General features: G+C 35.5%; 1 protein-coding gene across 2 annotated transcripts in view; it reads left to right on the top strand.

Moving 5' to 3' along the window:
• ssp3 (SCAPER domain-containing protein short spindle 3) overlaps positions 1–21,170 on the top strand; it is a 522,155-nt gene that overhangs the window by 80,763 nt on the left and 420,222 nt on the right. For both annotated transcript variants that reach the window (XM_081747551.1, XM_081747559.1), the window contains 3 exons: positions 6,521–7,247; positions 19,304–19,469; positions 20,873–21,005. In XM_081747551.1, the coding sequence (XP_081603677.1) occupies positions 6,521–7,247; positions 19,304–19,469; positions 20,873–21,005 (1,026 nt within the window). The remainder of the gene's footprint in view (positions 1–6,520; positions 7,248–19,303; positions 19,470–20,872; positions 21,006–21,170) is intronic.

Below are 21,170 nucleotides of genomic sequence, written 5' to 3'. Positions count from 1 at the left end.
TTATTATATCATTTAATTTATTTGCGTATAACGCAGGGAACAAATATTAATAAAACTATTTTTTTTTAAGTCTTTTAAGTAGGTTAGTTTTCAATGTTACTTCCATCTACCTCTTCGGCGTTTGTCAGGTTCTTTAAATAAGGACAGGATGATTGGAGTTCTTTATGAGGGAATGAAGTTATACGTCACAGGAAAATTCATTCATTGTATTAATTTTTTCTATGTTATTAATGTTGCTTGTGTTTTCTTTTCATCTTCATAAGTGCCCGTCTGTTAAGAAGTAATAATAGGGAAGCTATTCTGCCTCCCTCTTTCGGTCTGTTAAAAAAAAAGTGTGAAGATATATCAACTGTTTGAAAACATCTTGTTGATATTTCCAATTGTTTCACAACTGAAAGTTATTTAGTAAGTTGCGTATACAGTAAATAACTGTTATTCAAATGGAATTGCTTAATCAAGTGGGTTGCCATACATTTTCACTAATAGTGTTCATTGATGGAACATTTGAAAAATTATTTCATGTTGTTCACCTATTAAACACTGGAATCATTACATTTGAAAAAACTTATTAATTAAATTACGTTATAAAAATATATATAAGGTGTATACAAAACTATATACAAATCAACTATCTTGAAGCACTGCTACTTCGCAACGAACTGGGTGACACGGTAGTTGAGTGCTAAAATGCTTGTCTCTGGTGTAAGGAGTTCCTGATTCGATTCCAAACCCTATGAGTTTGTAGTAGACAACATCGTATTCGTGGCTTTTCTCGGGGAACCCCCGTTCCTTCCCACATTTTCATTCTACCAATTTTTTCATAATCACTAACTTTCATCAATAATCCATGTGCTTAAGTCTGAGGACAAAACCGTTATATATATATATATATATATATATATATATATATATATATATATATATATATATATAATTTATTTTCGATAATGAACTATGAAAACTGTTTGTAATAATTGTTTTTAGTATGTTCAATTAATGTGTTCTTGTGAAGTATAATAGTTCTATTTTATATGTGAACAACAGTGAAAGAGTTTTTTTAAGGGTTCGAGTAGTAAACACCGTTAGTGGAAATGTACGGCAGCATACCGACTACTGTACGTAATGATCACAGACAGTTCAATTTTGAACGAAATTGACTTATTGTGTGCATAACTTCCTAAATAGCTTTTTAGTTGCACATCAAGTGGATCTGATCAACAGGATGCTTCAGGGCATATTTTATCGAGCTGCGAAACGGCAGGAAACCTTCAGATATAGTCGCGTAATATGTATTTCTTAAGGATGGCCAGTTAAGAAAGAGTGTAGATTTTGAATTTGTGCAATGTACTCTGTGCATTCTTTTTCTAATTGTGAATTAATAACCATTTGCGTCTAAGTGTTCTAGTTACATTTGTTTCTGATTTTAGATACAATTAGATACCAAATCACAATTAGGTTTAATACAATTTAGTTTGCAAATAACACAGTTAAAGTATAAAAATATATGTAAAAAATGGTGCCGCACACTATTTTAAAAAATGGCATAAAAACTGGAGAACTGTCAGAGTTACATGTATACGAGGGTAGGTTGATAAGTTCTCAGCCTCACCAAGAAAACAAGTAGATAGGAAGCGAAGCTTGGTGTTTTTATTCAACATATTCCCCTTGTAGTGCAATGCACTTTTCACATCGCTGCTGCAGTGTTGCAGGCCAGACAAATAGAAGTCGGATAAATGTTCTGCAAACCAGACCTCTGTTTAAGAAATGACGTCATCCGCGCCATTGAAATGCGTTTCCTTTAAAAACATTTTCAATTTAGGAAAAAGATAAAAGTCTGATGGAGCCAAATCAGGCGAATAAGGTGGATGTTCCTGTATTTGAAACCGTAGGTCCTCCAATTTTTGCAATGTTAGACGTGCCTTGTGTGAGGGCGTATTGTCATGGTGGAAGATTACCTCTTTTGATAGCTTTCCATGTCTCTTCTTCTTTAATGCTGCTTTCCACACCCGTTCATGACTAATGTCCAATGTGTCCTCTGTCTGTTTGAGCGGGATTCGGCGATTGTCGAGAATCATCTGGTGAATGGCGTCAATCATCTCGGGAGAGGTCACTGAAATTGGTTTGCCACACTTTGGATCATCGTTCAGACCAAACTGACCACGTTTGAAGTTCGCTGCCCATTTCTTCTCAATGACATACAATGGTGAGTTGTCCCCCAATGTCGGACAAGGACGTTGTGGATCTCCTTCGGCGAGAGTCTCTTTAGGAAGAGGTACTTGATGAATGCATGGTGTTCAAATTTACTAATTTCTGGGAGATGGGCTGACATCCTCACTTTGGACCTCAAAAAAACAAATTTAAAATTGGTTTAGGCAAACCAAATTTTGCTCAGTAGCTTCACAAATTATAAGCCTCATAAACGTATATAACTTTTATATCTAGGTTTGTTTGAACCTGGGTAGACCGAGAACTTATCAACACCTTCGTATACTCCTGCACCAACGGCAATAGTTAGGGAAGTTTACGTATGGTAGTGATAATGGAGAAAGGTAAAGGTTTCCGTACTGAATTCACCCCAAAGTTTTATTTTTATTTATTTATTTATTTATTTATTTATTTAATTTATGGGGCTAAGGTAATGTGATACATATTTTAGGGCTAGAACTCATTATTAACAAATACTGTTTATCTTGGGTTGTCAGGAGCAGTACTGTAGGTCTTGCTTAATCTCCCCATGAGCGAGAGTATTGGTTTCATTACTGGAAAGTATGTTGCAGGCAGCAATATCTTGTCGTGCTATAACATGCACTCGTAGAACTGGGTTGTCCTCCGCGGGAAGTTGTTGCTATTTGAAGGGATGCCATTTTTGTTTTTTCAAAATCCTGTGAGCATTGTTTGGAGGAACACCATGTTTTTTGAGAAAGTCGCCAGATACCTTTTAATGGTGTCTTGATCATAGGTGCTAAAACAGATGTAACCTCATCAAGTGTTGAACATGGTCAGCCGGAACTGGGCTTACCTTCCATCGATCTAGTTGTTCAAAATTCCGTATCAACTTCTGATAGCACTATCAGAGACTAGTTCCCTAATAGAGTGTCGTTCATTGACGGTCTGGCAACTTCTTGAAACTGCAACCGCCAATTATCAGTTTTTTCTTCGTCTCGTCGTTTGCTAGTGAGATTGTCATTCAAACGTGAAGGCGTATCTGCAAAAACAGAAACACAACTTGTAATGTTTGCACATGATTCTCACGGATTACATATGTTACACGAAATAATAAGTTACTGGATATTATTTTAACTTCCAAAATTGACTTCACTTGCGTGTTTTTGCGAATTTTCGCCCTGAAACATTTATTATATAACCCTAATTCCATCCCATTTACAACTTAAGCTGAATCTCAAGATGGCAGATGGACGTCGCAGTTGATCCGGAAAGTTTTCCTATTACCATATGCAAACCATTCCTAACTACTTCCGTTTGTACAATATATTGCTCAGACCTGAATTTAGTGACACTCTTTCATGAATATGGTAAATCATTTATCTTGAAACGCTCTTGAACTTTTAAACTAATAGATAAAAAAACAATGAAATTTTGTATTATGCAAATAGTGACATTGCACATCACATTTTTGTAATAACAACAGATTAACACTGTTGCTAGTGTCGTTTACAGCAACTTGATATCTCAAACCATTCAGGGGATATGATGTATGAACATTAGTAAAGATTGCAACACTACTTAAAATTATGTGATTGCGAGAATTTCTTGTAATTACAAGTACCCATATCTTTTGTCGTAATATAGAAGCAGTAGGTATTGTAGAGAGAAGTTGTATTGAACTACTACAACTTTGTGTAGAGAGTGTAGCACATGACTACCAGACAAACGGAGATCTATTAGGTCCATGAAACTACCAGATGTCCAAACTTCCGAAATTAGAAAGGAATGTGCAAAGATACAAAGCGGAGGAAATCAGAAGACTTCAGAAGTGCGACAGTTTCTGGAACAAAGCACGTGTGACAACTAAAATAGATTCCAGTAAGAAGACATACGTCTTAGTAGTATTAATCCTTTTTATCATTGGTATCTTCTGAATTCCTTTGCAAGGACATTAACTTTACGTCAAGTTAACCTTCCGTTTTGTGGAACGATGTTGATTAGTTTTGTGTCCCAGTAACGACCTCCTCCTTCCCCCCGCCCTCCCCCCAAAAAGAAAAACTAGTGTATCAATATGAATTTAATTGAGCTCATATTAAACAGTGCTTATAATGAGCTTAGATAGTATTTTTTTTTAATCTTCGATAGAATATTCTAAGAATTTTTATGAAAACAATGTTTGTCGACTAAGAAACTAATATTAATTTCATTAATGGTGTTTATTAATTGATTGTAATCATGTATAAGTTTTTATTTTATTTTGTTAAATCATATTTATTTATTTATTTTACAAAAATTACAATGTTACCTAGAAGCCTACAAGTAAAATAGTCTTTCAATTATCGTATTAAAACGTTTATAGTGTTCATATATTACTCATCAAAGCATGTAGTTACAAAAAATTAAATAAAAGGCATGTAATAAACACGCATAAAGAACATGAGTAATTAATTAAATCAAAATTACTTTGTAATATCTGTGAGTTGGTTAGGTACTTAGATATAGATAAGAAAGTAAAATAAGATATCATTATAGGTTTATTTCATAACTGTAAAGGCAAAGCCTTGTCATTTACAAATTCAAATTTGTATATAACGCTCTCGCCTTTGGTGCGAGCGGTCCCGGATTCGATTCCCGGTGGGGCACTCGGTCGAGAAAATGTAAACAGCTTTTTCAGGCCAGCCACCCTGAATGAGGTTTCCCTGGGTTATCCTCATTCACACTAGGCAAATGCCGGGATGGTATCTCATATATAGGTCCCAGGCCGCTTCCCTTCTTCCCCATCCTTTCTTCCTTCCCTTTCAACGGATCGTGTGATCGCTGAGAAACGTCATCCCTCAAACATGAAAGCCCAGAAATATTAATCTTAAATCAAATTGTCAGGAACACAACTCTGGATTGTCAGCCAACTAGGTTATGTTGAGTGTTTGGTGGGATTGGAAGGGAATTGTCCATTATGAGCTGCTGCAACCTGATGAAACCATCAATTCGGTCCTGTACTGTGCACAACTCGACCATTTGAATGAAGCAGTCCAGAAAAAGCCACTAGAATTGGTCAGCAGAAAGGGAGTTGTGTTCCATCATGACATTGCGCGGCCACACACATCTTTGATAACTCGGAACAAATTTACGAAACTTGGTTGGGAAGTTTTGATGTATCTACCGTATAGCCCGGGCCTTGTACCGCCTGACTACAGTTTATTTCGGTCTCTGCAAAACTCTCTTGATGGTAAAAAATTGCCGATCGAATCGCCGCTGAAAATCACTTGGCCAAGTTTTTCGACGATAAAGCATAGAAGTTCTACACGGATGGAATTATGAAGCTACCCGAAAAGTGGCAAAAGGTCATACATAACAATGGTCAATATGTACTTAATGAAAATTGATTTTCAATAAAGAAATATTTTGTGCAAAAATGTACCAAAAAAACGCGGAAACTTTTTATATGACCCTTTACTTTCACGGTAACGAAATAGTTATCTTGTTTATTTATATATTTTTTGTTAATACATTTGTTACGATCGCTTTGTATCATTTTTGGGCTCTGTTTTTTGTGCAATTGTCACAATTTTTCACAAACTTGAGGTTCTTCATGTTTAATTTACTTTTCACTGTGTCGTCAAACCTTAGAGACCTTAGATTCGAACCTACGTGGATCAGACCTCAGATCCCGAATCCTAACTTAACGATCAGACAACCCTTAAATTGTTATTTGCATCCTACAAAATTCCAGTGTTTTTTAATCTATTAGTTTAAAAGTGACAATGGCGTTCTATATATAATATATGAGAGTATTTTTATCCGTGTAATAATAATAATAATAATAATAATAATAATAATAATAATAATAATAATAATAATAATAATAATAATAATAATAATAATCCCTGTGTTTGGAAAGTCAGGCACTGTTGTGTTTTACGTAAGTATTTGCTTGGGATCTGCGTGTAACTTCATACACCTGTGTTCACATTTTTGGATCTCTGTATTGGGTTTTATAGTTGGTTACTTATTTTCAGCACTATGGATAGACTGAGATGGAAGTAAATTTTCAATGCTGTGAAATTACTGAATACAGAAGAATGTGATTAAACTTCCTGATTATCGTGGATGAGAAACTGATTATTATTATTTTGAAAAGATACTCTGGATATTAGTGTGTCATGAATTGACCTAATGATAGATTTATTTATTTTATTTTAGCTCTGTAGGAACCAATTAGTTGATTTCATAGCATTGTTTGAGTACTGAGAGACCTACATTTTCTAGTTTTTTTTTTTTTTTTTTGTAACAACTTATTTCATAGAAAACCATTGTTTGTACCCTTTGCTCTAATTCTTCGTGATTTCTTTTGTAGATGATTCTCAAGGATGGGAAACTGTGAAGGCAAGATCACGCTCAAGAACTTCACCGGCGAACAAAGTGCCGACGCTGGGTTCATCCTTATCACGAAGTGCTGGTAACATTAAATCAAGAGTAGAGAGAAAAGGAAGCAATGGAAATAGCGCTTCCTTTCAGAATTGTACGAAACCTCGTTTCCATTCCACAATATCAGCAGTATCGCTGCCTGCCTTGGCATTTGACGACGTTCACGAAAATACTCGTGTTCACGTGAAAAGGGAGAGAAAATTCTCAGGATCAGACATTAAGCAGTCTGATAGAAAGCCAAATGGTAAACCCAGGTCTGTTCAAGATTATCAAAAAAATCGAAAGAAATCTTTATCTCCGAAAGACGATAAAGGGCCAACAAAGAACTCGAATGTCAATATTAAGAACTCAATAAATTGTGGAAAGAAAGAAAGAACAATAAAAGTTTCAGAGAAGGAAAATGTAGATGTAATTCCAACGAAGGAAGAAGTGAAAAGTTCTGAAAAGGATGTGAAGAAACCGAAGGAGAATGGTGGATTAAAGAATAAAAAAGATAAGAAGAATATAATAGTTCAGGAAGTAAAGCAAAACACAAATGAAGAAGAATCCAAGCTCTCAGATAAAGAAAATAATTGTGAAGCTAATGATAGTAACAATAACAACAGTACCAAGGGTAGCATTAATTCAGAAACCAAGTACGAGGATACCAGTGAAAGGTATGTCATTAAAATTATTCTAAATCAATATTAATTTACATTATATTTTCTTTTTATGTAATAATTTGGGGGAAATGGGAAGTTTTTAATGGGCAAGAAAATAAAAATCACCAACTAGGAAACTGGGCTTTTCGTTCACGAATGAATAATATCAGCAAGTAAACGTGCTGAATTTGTTAATAATAGAAATGATGGACTTTCTTTTATTACTCCTGATGGTTGGTGGTGCAATATTATTATTCTAAATGTGCATGCCTCAATAGAATATAAAGAGTGATGAAATAAATGACAGTTTTTACGAAGTAGAATGTGTATTTGACCAACTCTCGCGATACCATGTGTAAATTCTATTAAGGAATTTCAATGCCCCGTAGGCACCGACTAACAGCTTGTTGCGATGAGCTCTCTGGAGCACAGAGGAAACGATCGAAAAAGTTTTCACAGGCTTGCATACGAGTTTACCACTGCCAGGTTACGCGCAATCGGTAAGTTGGAAACACTGGAGTCATGGTGCCATATAAATTGACACCTGCCAGTAAAGAACACCGCTTGTAGATGTTCAGTTCTCTGAGTGTACGGAATAACCGAGAATGTTTCTTGCATTGGATTGCTATTTATGATGAACAGTGGATCTGCTCCGACAGACGTAAACAGTCAGGACGGTGGTTAGATCGTGATAAACATCTAGGACGGTTTCCAAAACAATCTCGCCACTCGCAGAAGGTATTGTTGCTGGTATGGTGGTCTATGCTGTGGAGTGATCTGTCATTTTTTCTCTGACGAGATGAAACAATCACTGAGGATAGTTAATATGGTTGAACAGAATGAAATGTACAGCAATAGTCAATAGAGATGGTACTTTCATGTTGCACTTGAATGCACGCCTGCATGTCCTCAAAGGACGATGCAGACACTCCATGAGTCGTAATATGGAAACTTTCCTCATTCACCGTATTCTCCTTACGTATCTCCTACCGACTACCACCTCTTCTGGCATTTCGATCACGACTTGGAAGGGAGGAACTTCCCTGATGACTGGAAAGTGCATCATGTATTGTGAGGACTTCTTCATATCGCAGACTTTAGTCTTCTTTTGTCATGAAATCTAATCGTTGACTGCACAATGGTATAAATGTATTAGTCCAGGAACTTTAGCATTTTTCTTCGGAAAAATTAGAAGCCAAGGTTTTTCTTCACAAAAACGTTCATTAGGTCATTCTCAATGACATATCAAAAGTCCCCGACTTTCTGCTGTACGCTTCCCCTTTTTTCGGGGGGTGGAAGTGGGGGAGGAAAACGCAATTTAATATACAATCAAATTCAGCTTATTTGCATGTTAACCTAAATATTCCGAATAAAAGAACAAAATTTACCGGGAACGCTTAGCACATTCGCTCGTAAATATTTCACAGGAAGTCCCAAAGGATATCGGATCGGGTTTCGGAAATATTACGTCTTCAAAATGGCCGACATCGGAATTTGTAGTGTTTTTGTGGGAATGGTTATAACTTCCCGCAGAATAGTGGTAAAACCGTCGTTTTTGTTTCAGATTCAAGATAATTATTTACCAAATGTACGGAATGAAAGTGCTGTCTGTATCATTAATTTCTTTCTAGATACAATAACAAAAAACTAGTTTTTGAGTATCTGGTTTTACGTGTAAATGCAAATAACTCAGTAATCATAAAATATTGCAAAATATATCTTCAAACAATGGTTGTAGAGCATTATAAAACTTTCCAACGGTACCTGTAGCTGCATTTTTTTTTTTTTTTTTTTTGTATTTTTAAATGTAAGGAAGGTATGTGTTTTATTTAATAGACCGACCCTTGTAAAGACAATATAATCCTATTTTTTAACTTTAAAAAAAATGGATATAAGATTCAATATCGCCTTACAATCCGTAAGTCTCACACATCCTAGATACAGATACAAAAATGAGGATTTACAACGTTTGGCAATAGATTCTTATCGTTTGTAGAATGAGAAATGTAAAATTCAGAGTAATAATGAATAAGAAATGTAAACTATTCACCTTACCTGAAATGGTTTACTTGTTGAGTTCCTTTGCTGATTGATAAATAATAATTGTAATTATAGCATGTCCACCTCGTTTGTCACCTCTATTTCTTCGGCGTCCATGAATATTTCACGTTCAGAGATTCCTTCCGTTGGAGTGACATTCAAGCAGGATTGTCCGTGACAATTTGCACAAACAAGAGAGCAGAACAGACCCAGCTTTCGACATCCACACACATTGTCGCATCGTTTAGAACATGAACAGAAATCATTTTTAAAAGGAATGGTGGAGCAGGTGGCTGCGTTGATCAAATTGGTACTAACAAATTGTCTTTCATAACCCAACCCCATTCCTCAGGATTTAGTTGGTTTCCGAGCCATGTTTGTACGTGGTAATAAACCCGAAACAAATGTTGTTGTGCTGCAGCTGAAGTCGGTAGTAGGGCTTTTAAATCGACAGACTTATTTCTCTTCACTGATTTGGTGATATAATGATAACGGTAATCATTTAGTGAAATGTCATTTGCAGATGCACCGTATAAACCCAAAACAACTGTATGCCATTTTCAGTTAATTCTGCATGGGAAACATTACTTCGATTAAAAATTTCTACGACATGTTTTAAATCTTGACGATTTTGTAATAATTTCAAACAAGCTGATTTCCCCTTCTGAAAAATGACAGATGTTCCATCACAGCCTGAAAATGCATGTAGAAATAAAATGTGATTTTTGCATACACCTTCTAAACTCCTTGATGAGTAAATCTTCCGCTCTGTCTTTCCTTTTCCTGGCTTCAAGAAAAAAATTCCAAATTCGGTGGAGTTCGAACTGTCATGATTACTAACAAATCAATATCCTCACCAACAATAACTGTAGAATTAGAATTAACTTTTGATATCGTGAGTGCGGTTTCTACAATGAGGACATGAGCATCATTCTCTGCTTGTTTGGCATCAATATTGGAAGCCTTGAATTTATCAGTGAGCAAACCAATCAACCTACTTTTGTTGTTTGCATTGGCGAGAGTTTTCTTGGCTCGTAGTCGCAACCATGTTTCCATCAAATATAATTGTTCATGTTGCTTTCGAGCACCGTCGAAGTTGCTCCATGCTTTCTACATTTTTTCTGAGGATTACCATATCCATAAAATACGATGACATGTTTTGACTGAAGTGTTTTTCCACACATGTCACATATTTATCACAAATATCCATGAAAGAATCGTTTTGACGGCATACCACACGATGAAGAAGAAATCCTCCATCAACGACGTAGTTTGCGTTTCCGAGATCAGGATGAACATCGATCGGGTTGAAGATGTTGAATAAGGATGATTTCTTCGTTTTTCTCATTCCAGTTGCATCAAAAAAGAGCCATTGGGTAAGGAGCCAGTTCGAAATTTAAACATGCTCGAAGGTCATCATCTGATCTTTTGATTACGCTGAATTGTTGAAACAACAGCAGTGGATCGACAGGCACAGTAACATCATGTACAGTAAGGTGACTCTTCATTGTTTGAAGAGAAAGAACCCTATCAGTACGAGAATATTTTATGTCATGAACATTGTCACCAACTTTTCTTTCCATCATGGTTGCTCCAATGTTCAGTGCATCGTAGCAGTTTATCGTCTCCACATTACCTGTAACCCCTGTTGCTATAGACATGATCACTTGTACATTTGGGAAAGGGCTGTGGACACTGAACCACTCTGATACTTTCTTAACATCTTCTTGTTCCCGTTTGAATCTCGAATCAAACGGGACCAAGAAGATGTGCATCTATATACTGTTCTTCACTTGCAAATGAAATCTCACAAAAGTTTTCTAGTCCTTCAGAAATGTAGCTCGCACTTAACAAACCAACAACAAACTTTGTTAAAACATTCTCTTTTGTACTTCTTCCATGTACAAAGCCTCCTCACATCTTTAAAGACATCATGAGTGACTTTTCAATTACCATATCTGTTGGAGTTCCACTAAAAAAATTGTCTGATTGCTTAACAGTGAAAAAAGTCTGCAGTAAATTTTCTATAGGTGTCTCCATCTATTATGTTCTCCAACTTTATCATGTCTTGTACAAACAAGTTGGCACTTTTAGCGTACAAAAATGTCCTGCGGCGTGGAAATACGGAATCATCCTCTTCACTGCAGACAAATATGCCTTCCTATCACTCATCCTCTCTGCCCTAATAAACTCTTTGAGGATTAACACCATATATAAATACCAAACTCATAATTGTGCAGTTGGACCTCTCTCTTTTAGTTGGGAACACTTATCTTGATACTTACCTTTAATATCACTGAGGAATCGTAGCTTCTACCGTTGAAAATGAAAGTGTTGTTTCATATAGGTCTTGTAGATTGGCTTCCATAAATTGTTGTTCCTCACTGGACAACGACAGTTCATTGAAAATTATTTTAGACAGAGCTATTAGCAGAATTGTATGACCTCTGACAGCTCGAGAGTAAGCATGGCCCATCAACATTTTGTCAACAGAATGAGAAGCGTAAATAGTACTCAACACTTCTTTGAGTCCACTGCCAGCCATGATGAAACCAATTGATCCAAGAAAGGACATGCACATATGAAAACCTTCTAGTCTGACCACTATTTTGGATATCCCAGAATTTTCACCGGATGAAGCAACGATTTCCCTTGTTTTAATATAAAGGGGCTGGTCAAAGGTTATTACACAAGTATTGTGCCCATACTTGAGACTATCTTCGAGAACATATTGTAAAGTGCTGTAAATTGTGTTGTATTCGCTTGCAGGACTGTTTACAAATGGCAAAAACATGACACGTGATTTGTAGTGGTCTTCCTGTTGTGTCAACAACTCCATGTCTCCACTCCACCCAGGAATGCGCAGTACTTCTTTATATTTAGCATAAAACTGCAAGACATCAGCATTTCAAAGACTAGAGATAAGTGTTGGACTGCAATCAAGCTGTTCCAAATAATGTTTTCAAGTCATCGAACATCCCGGTTTTCGTAAACCTTGATTGGTATTTGTGTTGTTTTAGTTATTTCTAAGGCACTTGGGATCTCTTTCAATCTTGGTACATTATCTAGAGAATCATTAACCTTATCATGGGGAGCAACAATTCGGATGATTCCCATTGAATGAAATGTATTCATGCCATCAGTTGTTGCAACATTATGATCTGCGTTGTCACCAACATACTGAATGAAACAGCCTTCTTCAGGGAAAGAGATTGAAAGCTGCTGATGCATCACATTGGAAGATTCATATAGGACTGTTTCTTTATAAGAAGAAGAGAGTCCTAAAGGTGATAAAATCTCGATTAGACGTCTGGAGCCAAAGTATCTATGTAAATGAACGGATACTCCAAGGAGTACAGGTGGTATAAAGGACCGAGGACGAACCACGGACATAATGCTATGACATATGGGAGTTGACTTTCTTTTCAAAAGCTCTGTAGAACCCTTTCTGTTTGTTAAGATGATTTCCTCTATCAGAGAAATTAATGACTCAGGCACACTGGCGTTGACATGAGAGAACAAGTCAGTACTGGGAGGATAAGTATCTACATCACATGATGCAGAACGTATATCTTGACGTATGATTTCGGCTGGGTTTTGCACAACTCTCATCCTTTCTTTCTGTGGACCTAATTATTTTCGTAGGCTTTATAATGTTCTACAACCTTTATTTGAAGATATATTTTGAAATATTTTATGATTACTGAGTTATTTGCTTTTACACTTAAAAGCAGGTACTCAAAAACTAGTTTTTTCGTTATTGTATCTCGAAAGAAATTAATGATACAGACAGCACTTTCATTCCGTACATTTGGTAAATAATTATCTTGAATCTGAAACAAAAACGACGGTTTTACCACTATTCTGCGGGAAGTTATAACCATTCCCACAAAACACTACAAATTCTGGTGTCGGCCATTTTGATGACGTAATATTTCCGAAACCCGACCCGATATCCTTTGGGACTTCCTGTGAAACATTTACGAGCGAATGTGCTAAGCGTTCCCAGCAAATTTGGTTTTCTTAACCGAAATATTTAGGTTAACATGCAAATAAGCTGAATTTGATTGTATATTAAATTGCGTTTTCCTCCCCCACTTCCACCCCCCGAAAAAAGGGGAAGCGTACAGCAGAAAGTCGGGGACTTTTGATATGTCATTTAGAATGATCTAATGAACTTTTTTGTGAAGAAAAACCTTGGCTTCTAATTTTTCCAAAGAAACACCCCTTTTTTGACTAAAGTTCCTGGACTATATGACTACAACCGGAGATACTTTAACTAACCAGGTGTTGTAATTAACAGAGATGGCACCCTGTTTATTTGCACCTTTGAAAACTGGCACACGTCACTTGGACGCTTCAATCGCAGCAATCCGATACTTGAGCTGGTTCAGTGCCGATTTAATCAATCAATTCTTTAGACATATCACTTATTTGACTCAGTACAAACTTATGAAACATTATGTTTATTTGATTTTTAAGGCAAATTAATTTGAAAGTAAAATGTTCTTTATAAATTTTGAATGAACTTACTAGTATTTCTGCATGTAACGCCAGGTGACGTTTCCTGAGGTTATACGGAATGCAGAACTAAGGGAAATGTTGAAAGCAGACTAGAATGTAGTTGATTAAACCTTAGACGTAGACTCCACGCTACTATCTAGAGACGAAATGCAATTTCTTCCAAAAACTTTGCCGTGATGTGATTTGTTCCATGGCGGCGATCTCGAGCGTTTATGGCTTACAGTAAAATACCGTGAATTCAATAATCTGCGAACAATTACTTGATAAAGAAACACCAGAATATACCTTTTTTTGTTTGTTTGTTTGTTTGTTTCTTCTCAGTGCATTGAGAATACTATTTTATGATAGTGAAGAAGAAAACCTTAAGAAAAGATATATTTTATTTCTCTTGTTGACATGTTCAAAAACATAATAATTCAAGAGATAGGACTTAACAACTATATTTCATTGCTATTACTGTATTTAAGAAGCAATTAGGAGATTAGTAATACGAAAAATCATTGTTGATTTCAGCTAGTAATTATTATGAGTTTAGGATTGAAAAGTTTTGGTAAATCAATTTTTGAAAATTGGTCTTTTTAGGCAAACATACATTATCTTCCATTGCATGTTGGTTTTTATGTATGTTAGTGTCAAAGTTCCATCTAACCTGCACCAATGAGTTACGTACAAATAGTTCAGTAATATTCACTCACTGTAGAGATGAAGCAAGTAAATACATTTACAAACAGAAGCTGAAAATTAACTGATTTTGTTAATTTTCTGAGTTATAATGACATTTTATTTAAGTTGAGAAAAGTTCACAAATACTATGATATGCACAAGAATTTTACAATATTATTAATGTTTAACGAAAAAAAATCAAAGATAAGACATATACCAATTCAGGGCGCAAAATTTCTGGTCGTCAGGTCGCCATTAGCGACTAGAAATTTAGAGCAGGCGACCAGTATTCAGTAGGAATGGTTTCTGCCTAAACTCACAGGGCTGCACAGTTTCTGTTTCGCACGAAAATAATTCTCACAGAGCAAGAGAAAACATGGAAAGTGAAGTCTTCACAACGTTGTAATTCGCCCCTTCTTTCTCACCCTCAATCGAAATGGTTTGTCTCCTGGTGCGTCTGGTTTTGAAATTTTGTGCCCTGACGTAATCTCTTTGTCAAACCAAAGATCTTAAATTATTCACTGCAGCTTTGGAAAATTCTAGATTGCTAATAAAACTCCAACTGACCAAAGCAGTATATATATTTTAAGATTGTATATTTGTGTTACAGTTTCGGCTATGTAACATAGCCTTCTTCAGACACACTATGAGAGAAATATCAAATTTTGACAGCTTGTATACAATCTGAATGCAAGACACGTCCACTTTCTCTTTACAAAAAGTAAACTTTTAATTGGCTTTAAAAGGTATTTTTTTTTTTTTAATTAGGGTAGTTACTTTCTCTTTTTGCTCACCAGTTATGAAACTCTTAATTAGTTTTTTGTCACTTACATTTTCTATTCGCTATTGCCCATCTGCTGTTCTCCATAGTACACCTGCTCCAACAGCTCGTGTCGATCCTTTTAATTCTTTCTTTCTATTTTGTCTATCATGTCTTCCCATAATTCGTGTATTACAAGTCCACTAGACCAATTCATCAACTTCTCCTTCCCTTATTTCTTAATCCACTGGGCTTCTTTCCACTTTCTTATCACACTCCTTTTCTTCCTTTCTAATCCTTTAGAATTAGAAAGATCGTGGGAGTGGGGGACCTTTCATAATTTGTACGTGAGAGATACTGGCGACCATCATTTTTGGATTGGTGAGTGTGTCTGACTTCGAAATTTTGCGCCTTGTACCAATTGTTAAATCATGTTGAAGTGAAGAAAATGATATGCGTGAGTATAAAACCGTAGTTCTTGAGAAAAACGCAAAAAACGAATTTTTTTGGTAAACTTAAAAATCGATATAGTACGAGAACAATGCCGCTTTGTAAAGTGAAACTAATACTGAAATATAAGGTCATTAACCTTTTCATTATGATGCTGCTACCACGACGACAGTACATAGTATAGTTAGAGAGATATAGCCTAAAATTATCACAAACTCTTAAATTCTAATTTCTGTTGAACTAGAGGGGGCATGTTGGCTCAGTGGTAGAGCGCTTACCTCTGGCGCATGGGGTCCTTGATTCGATCCCCGTCCAAGTAAGTTTGTGGTGAACATTATGTCCTTAGGATTTCTCGAGGTACTCCCGTTTCCTCCCACATTTCATTCCACCAGTTCTTCCATCATCATTAACTTGCCTTACTCATCCGTCTCCATTAGCCTAATGGGCAAAACGTGGGACGTTAAAATGAAAGATTTCACCTCATTTCATTCTGTTTAACGAGAATATTGTCCAAAGAAAGACATCAGTCGATAAATCACATTTAGCTTAACAAAATAACATGCTTGAAGGTAAATTATCGTAGTTTTCGAGTAAGTATAACGAAACGGACTTTCTTGGCACTAAAAAGTATGTTGTTTGATGCCAATAATAAATGAGAACATTTATTTTTCTGGCAGAAATTGTTATTCACTTATGTACTGTATATGTAGCAAAATACATGCTAAATAGCAGTGTGTCATTTGTCTTCCCTTAACGATGACATACCTATTCTTTACTTCATACTACTTTTTAATAATAATAATAATAATAATAATAATAATAATAATAATAACTCTTAAGTTATGAAAGTATTATCCTTACAATGATATTAAAACCATAAGCCGGTAGTTATGCTTCTATCCTCGCTCAACTGAAACGGAATCACATAAATAATAATCTTCAGTCAGAGAGATTTTTTCAGATTTACAATAAAATCGTGTTTCAGTTCAGGTAATTGATAATGTTCATTTTAAAATAGTTGTTCATTTTTACAGTACAAGTTAAAATTCCACGTGTCATGTAATTCTTTTTAGAGTCAAATGAAAGTCAGAGTATGTGATGTGATTTTACCTAATAAGCCATTAGGGAGGATCACAGCGTTTCGGCAATAGAGCTCTTAGCATTTGCATTTATCAGTCTCATTTTGATCACAGGACATACAGATGGTTATAAAAATATTGGAAACATCTAGAGTTGCAAATACGTAATGTCTAGGTTGACAACGATCTGGCGGCGACCACAGCACCTGCCTGCTAATGATGATGTGCTACTTCGATGTGATGGTGTGCTTCGGGAGCAGAACGAATGGCAGTGTGCAGTGAACTGAGCAGACGGTGATAGTCCAGAATGGTCAACTTCTCTGATTACTGAAGAGGGCCAATTGGCGCTCGGTATGTGGTGCAATCGTGACGAAAGTGGCGAGTGTGTTGGCTGTGTCATGAGGGACAGTGTCCAAGGTGATAATGGCCTACAAAGCTCATGGCAAAACCACATCGGTGAAGAACAGGGCCGGAAGAAAATCCTCAGTGATAGAACCTGCCGAGCATTAAATCAAGTTGTCACCCACCTGTCATGCAAATGCGGTACAAATGATGGAAGAACTCAAACAGCATGTTCCACATCCTTTGTCGACAGCGAGTTACAGTACATGAATGTATGGGGTCGGGTTGTAGGGGTGAAACCGCTAATAAGGGACTATTACGCTTTAGCACGATACCAGTTCTGCTGTGAATATGCAACATGACTGTTAACAGAAAATATGTGATATGGTTGGATAAGACATCATTCACGCTATTTTAAACCACGGGCTGTATTTGTGTGGCGGACATCCATAGAAGTGTATGAAACTCAGTCTCTACGCTCAACCGTGAAACATAACGGAGACTCTGTAATGCTGTGGGTCAAAATATCCTTATTTCAGTGGTCCCGTATTGACACCGTTCGCGTCATTACCCATCGTCATTTTAGGGGACAAGTGCATCCTGTTGTGGTCTAGATATTGTTTCCGAGTAATGGCGTCATTTCAAGAATAATACATTCACATAGCTAAAGCTGTTGTGGCATGATTTGAGGAAAATTGGAATGAGATTGAACACCTTCCGTGGTCTACCCAGTCTCTGGACTTGACCATAATTGTACGTTTGTGGAATGTATTGGAAACACGAATCTGGTGCAGATTTCCGCCTCCATCTCCTCTCACGGAACAGAGTAACAAATATCCCACTTGCTACCATTCACGACTTCTATGACTCCATTCCACGTTGCATCAGAGCTATTTTGAGTGCGAAAGGTGATCCCACGCGATATTAATGCGTACATTGCACTTGTTTCACGTGTTTTTGTTATTTTGATAATCATCTTGTATGTGGAATATTAACCTCAACAATTCATTTCAGTTTTAAAGTCATTGAGATGAGTTGAATCTAAAAGATTTAGATTACTAATATACAGTAATATTTTTTTTTTAAAAAAAAGTCGTAATTTGTGTTTTAAAAGGACTTTTCAGAGTACTTAAAAAGAATAATAGATTATAGAAGATTTAAAAAAAAATATCTGACAACAGTACTGTATATGTCCCCAACACTGGTGGGAGTAATTAATAAAGTGGGACTTCGACTTTATTAATTGTATATTACCACTGGTGGGAGTATATGTCCCCAATTAATAAAGTCGAAGTCCTGTCAACTGTTGTCACTTTACAGAAAGTTCTTGAATATTCGTAAAATATATTTTTCTTTTTTCGTATGACTGCTGAACATACCGTAAAAACGTAGCCCATGATTTTGTATTCGCTGTAAAGGAAAGAGATTAGACAGTTATTTTCTTTATGAAATTTAGAGTGAAAATGTCCTACTGCGCCGTGGGGCGAAGCCGGTATTTGACTTACAGTGCCGGATTTGATAATAAAAGAAAATCAATAATAAAAGCTCAACACTCATCTTCAGATCCGAGTAGAAATTAGTCTGTTTGAACGATAAATTCACGCCAGCGTCAGTGCGGTGTTTTTCTTTTTTTTAATAAAGGAACATATGTTGCCCAAAGAACTAAATTTTTGACAGATCGTACAAAGAACTTTTCTTGCTGAGTGTTCCCATTTTTAGTATCTAGACTTGAAACAAATAAACGTCAACAGTATTCATCTATGCACAAAACACTTTAATTCCACAATACTTAATTCTGAATGGCTTATATGTAATTGTTACCATTGCTTGTGAAACAGTAACAACTTAAGCTTTATGATCGTTGATTATTTTGAAAAATAAATTCATGTGTCAGAAAATATCAGCTGTTGAGTAACTCAAATTTCCCACATTGTATGAAAGTCATTTTCCATTTTAAAATTCCCATTCCCACAACAAACTAAACCATTCTCCCCACTTTTACTCTGGTGTTTTATACTTATTATTACTTTTATATATATATATATATATATATATATATATATATATATATAAAATCCTATTCTTACATTAAGTAATAAAAGGTATGTCGGTTATCTCCTGTATTTCTCTACATATTTCTTGTTTGTCTTATGTGTTGTGTTATATATGAAGTAATCACCATGTTACTAATTCATCGTATTCGTGTGCATTAGGAAGGAGAATATAGAAAAGGAAGCTGAAGCTCCTCCAAAGATTGAAGATTTATTTCAAGAGAGAAATTTATTTGATGCCGATGAATTAAGAACAAGTGACGAGTTACGTGCACAAGAAGAAATGCTTCAGAAAGAATATCAAGAACTTGAGAAAGCAGAAATTGAAGTAAGTATTAGATAAGTAATAACGGAATGAAATTACAGAAAATGAATTAGTAATGGAATTACATATTTTTGCTCTCAGGTGGTATCGGTTTGAATATGGGAAACTTGGAAACAGAATCTATCGTTATCTTCTGTCTATAAGGTACAAATATAAAATTTAAGCAAACAATAGATCCTAGAAGCGGTTATTTTCTGACACAAGGGATAAGCCTAGCCATACAAAGAGACAATCCAATTAGCATATTAAACTCCTTCCCATCTTCACCCAAAGTGAATGAAATTTTTTATCTAAAATAATATAAACAGTTTTTGAATGTAAACAATTATTACTTGCAAAACAGATACAGTATGAAATGATACTTTTGTTCGTTAGTGTGTGATTGTGATTATGGCAAAATCTAAGTAGAGAGGACTGAAACACTTATTAATCATTATGTGTTACTCTTCGTTTATTACAATTGTCGGTGTATATAGTATATTTGTTTCATTTTTTCTGTTGGCTGTTTTAATATTGTACATTTTACAGTGTTACATTTTATTGTGTTGACTTAGATGCCCAAGGTTTCATTTAACGTCATGAAAAAAAAAAAGGGTCATTTGTTCTGTATGACTTACGTCTGGTCTACAATTGCAACAAACCGACAAAATTAATATAATTGATTTAATAAAATTAACCTATTATATAGTAATATTGCCAGCTCAAAAATGTATAATCACAGAACATTATAAAGAGCAAACAATAAAGTATAATATTTTGTTGTTGTGGGATAAATTATGTGAAAAAGTAAAGAAAAATAGTTTTTGTGAGTAATATTTGATCTTGGCACCTGCAATTAGGGTTCTTTTTCTTCCTTTGTTTTAAGTAAAATGCGGAAGAAGATAACGTTTTGCTGAAAGTTTCAGTTTTATTCCGCAAAAGTACAGAAGCTTTGTTCTGAATCAATTTCAAATTGAAAGTGTGAACTTGTATAATGATAGTGAACATAATAAATTTATATTGTATAAACAGTATTTGCAAATGGTAAAATCTTATTTTTGATTTATAAAAAAATGTTTAAGATTTCAAATCAATAGCTTAATTCATGTAGCCTAGGGAAGTAACTTGTCATGTCTCACACAAAGGCACAATAGAAAATGTACTGAAAATGTAGAAGGAATGAATGAGCGATTTAAGAGGATAGATATTTAGATAGAAAAGAAAAGAGGTAGTTTTTTGAAGAACGGAGAAGTAATGTTTTGGATAATCGCACCGTAGCGCATTAGAAGATGAACTAATTATTGTCCAATAAATAGCGTGTAATTCAGTACATTTAGCAGCTTTATTTGGGTTTTAATCAATTCAAAAACAAAATATGAATATTATAGAATACAGTTTGGCTAAAGCGTAAAACTTGTTTTCTGTAGGTTGATACAGAAACAGATGAAACCGAGACGGATGGAGAAGCCACTGCTGGTCCAGGAGAAGAGGAAGAATGCCATCAGGAAGCGCCTGAAGATCGTGCTACAATTGAAGCAAAATACGAACCAATGTTGGCAGGTAATTTCAGTTCTTGTCTTGTCTGAGTATTCACAGAAGCAGGTTCTAGATTACTTACAGTATTCTGACAATAGGACACGAAGCATATTGAATAACTAAAGTAGGGATGTACCGATACCGATACTGAAAAGGCCGATACCGATACTTTTGGACACATTTCTTATA

This window comes from Thermobia domestica, chromosome 2 (genome assembly GCF_964235325.1).
Source record: "Thermobia domestica chromosome 2, izTheDome1.hap1.1, whole genome shotgun sequence".
Classification (NCBI taxonomy): domain Eukaryota; kingdom Metazoa; phylum Arthropoda; class Insecta; order Zygentoma; family Lepismatidae; genus Thermobia; species Thermobia domestica.
The sequence above is the reverse complement of the archived record's forward strand: the minus strand, read 5'-3'. Positions and strand labels throughout refer to the sequence as shown.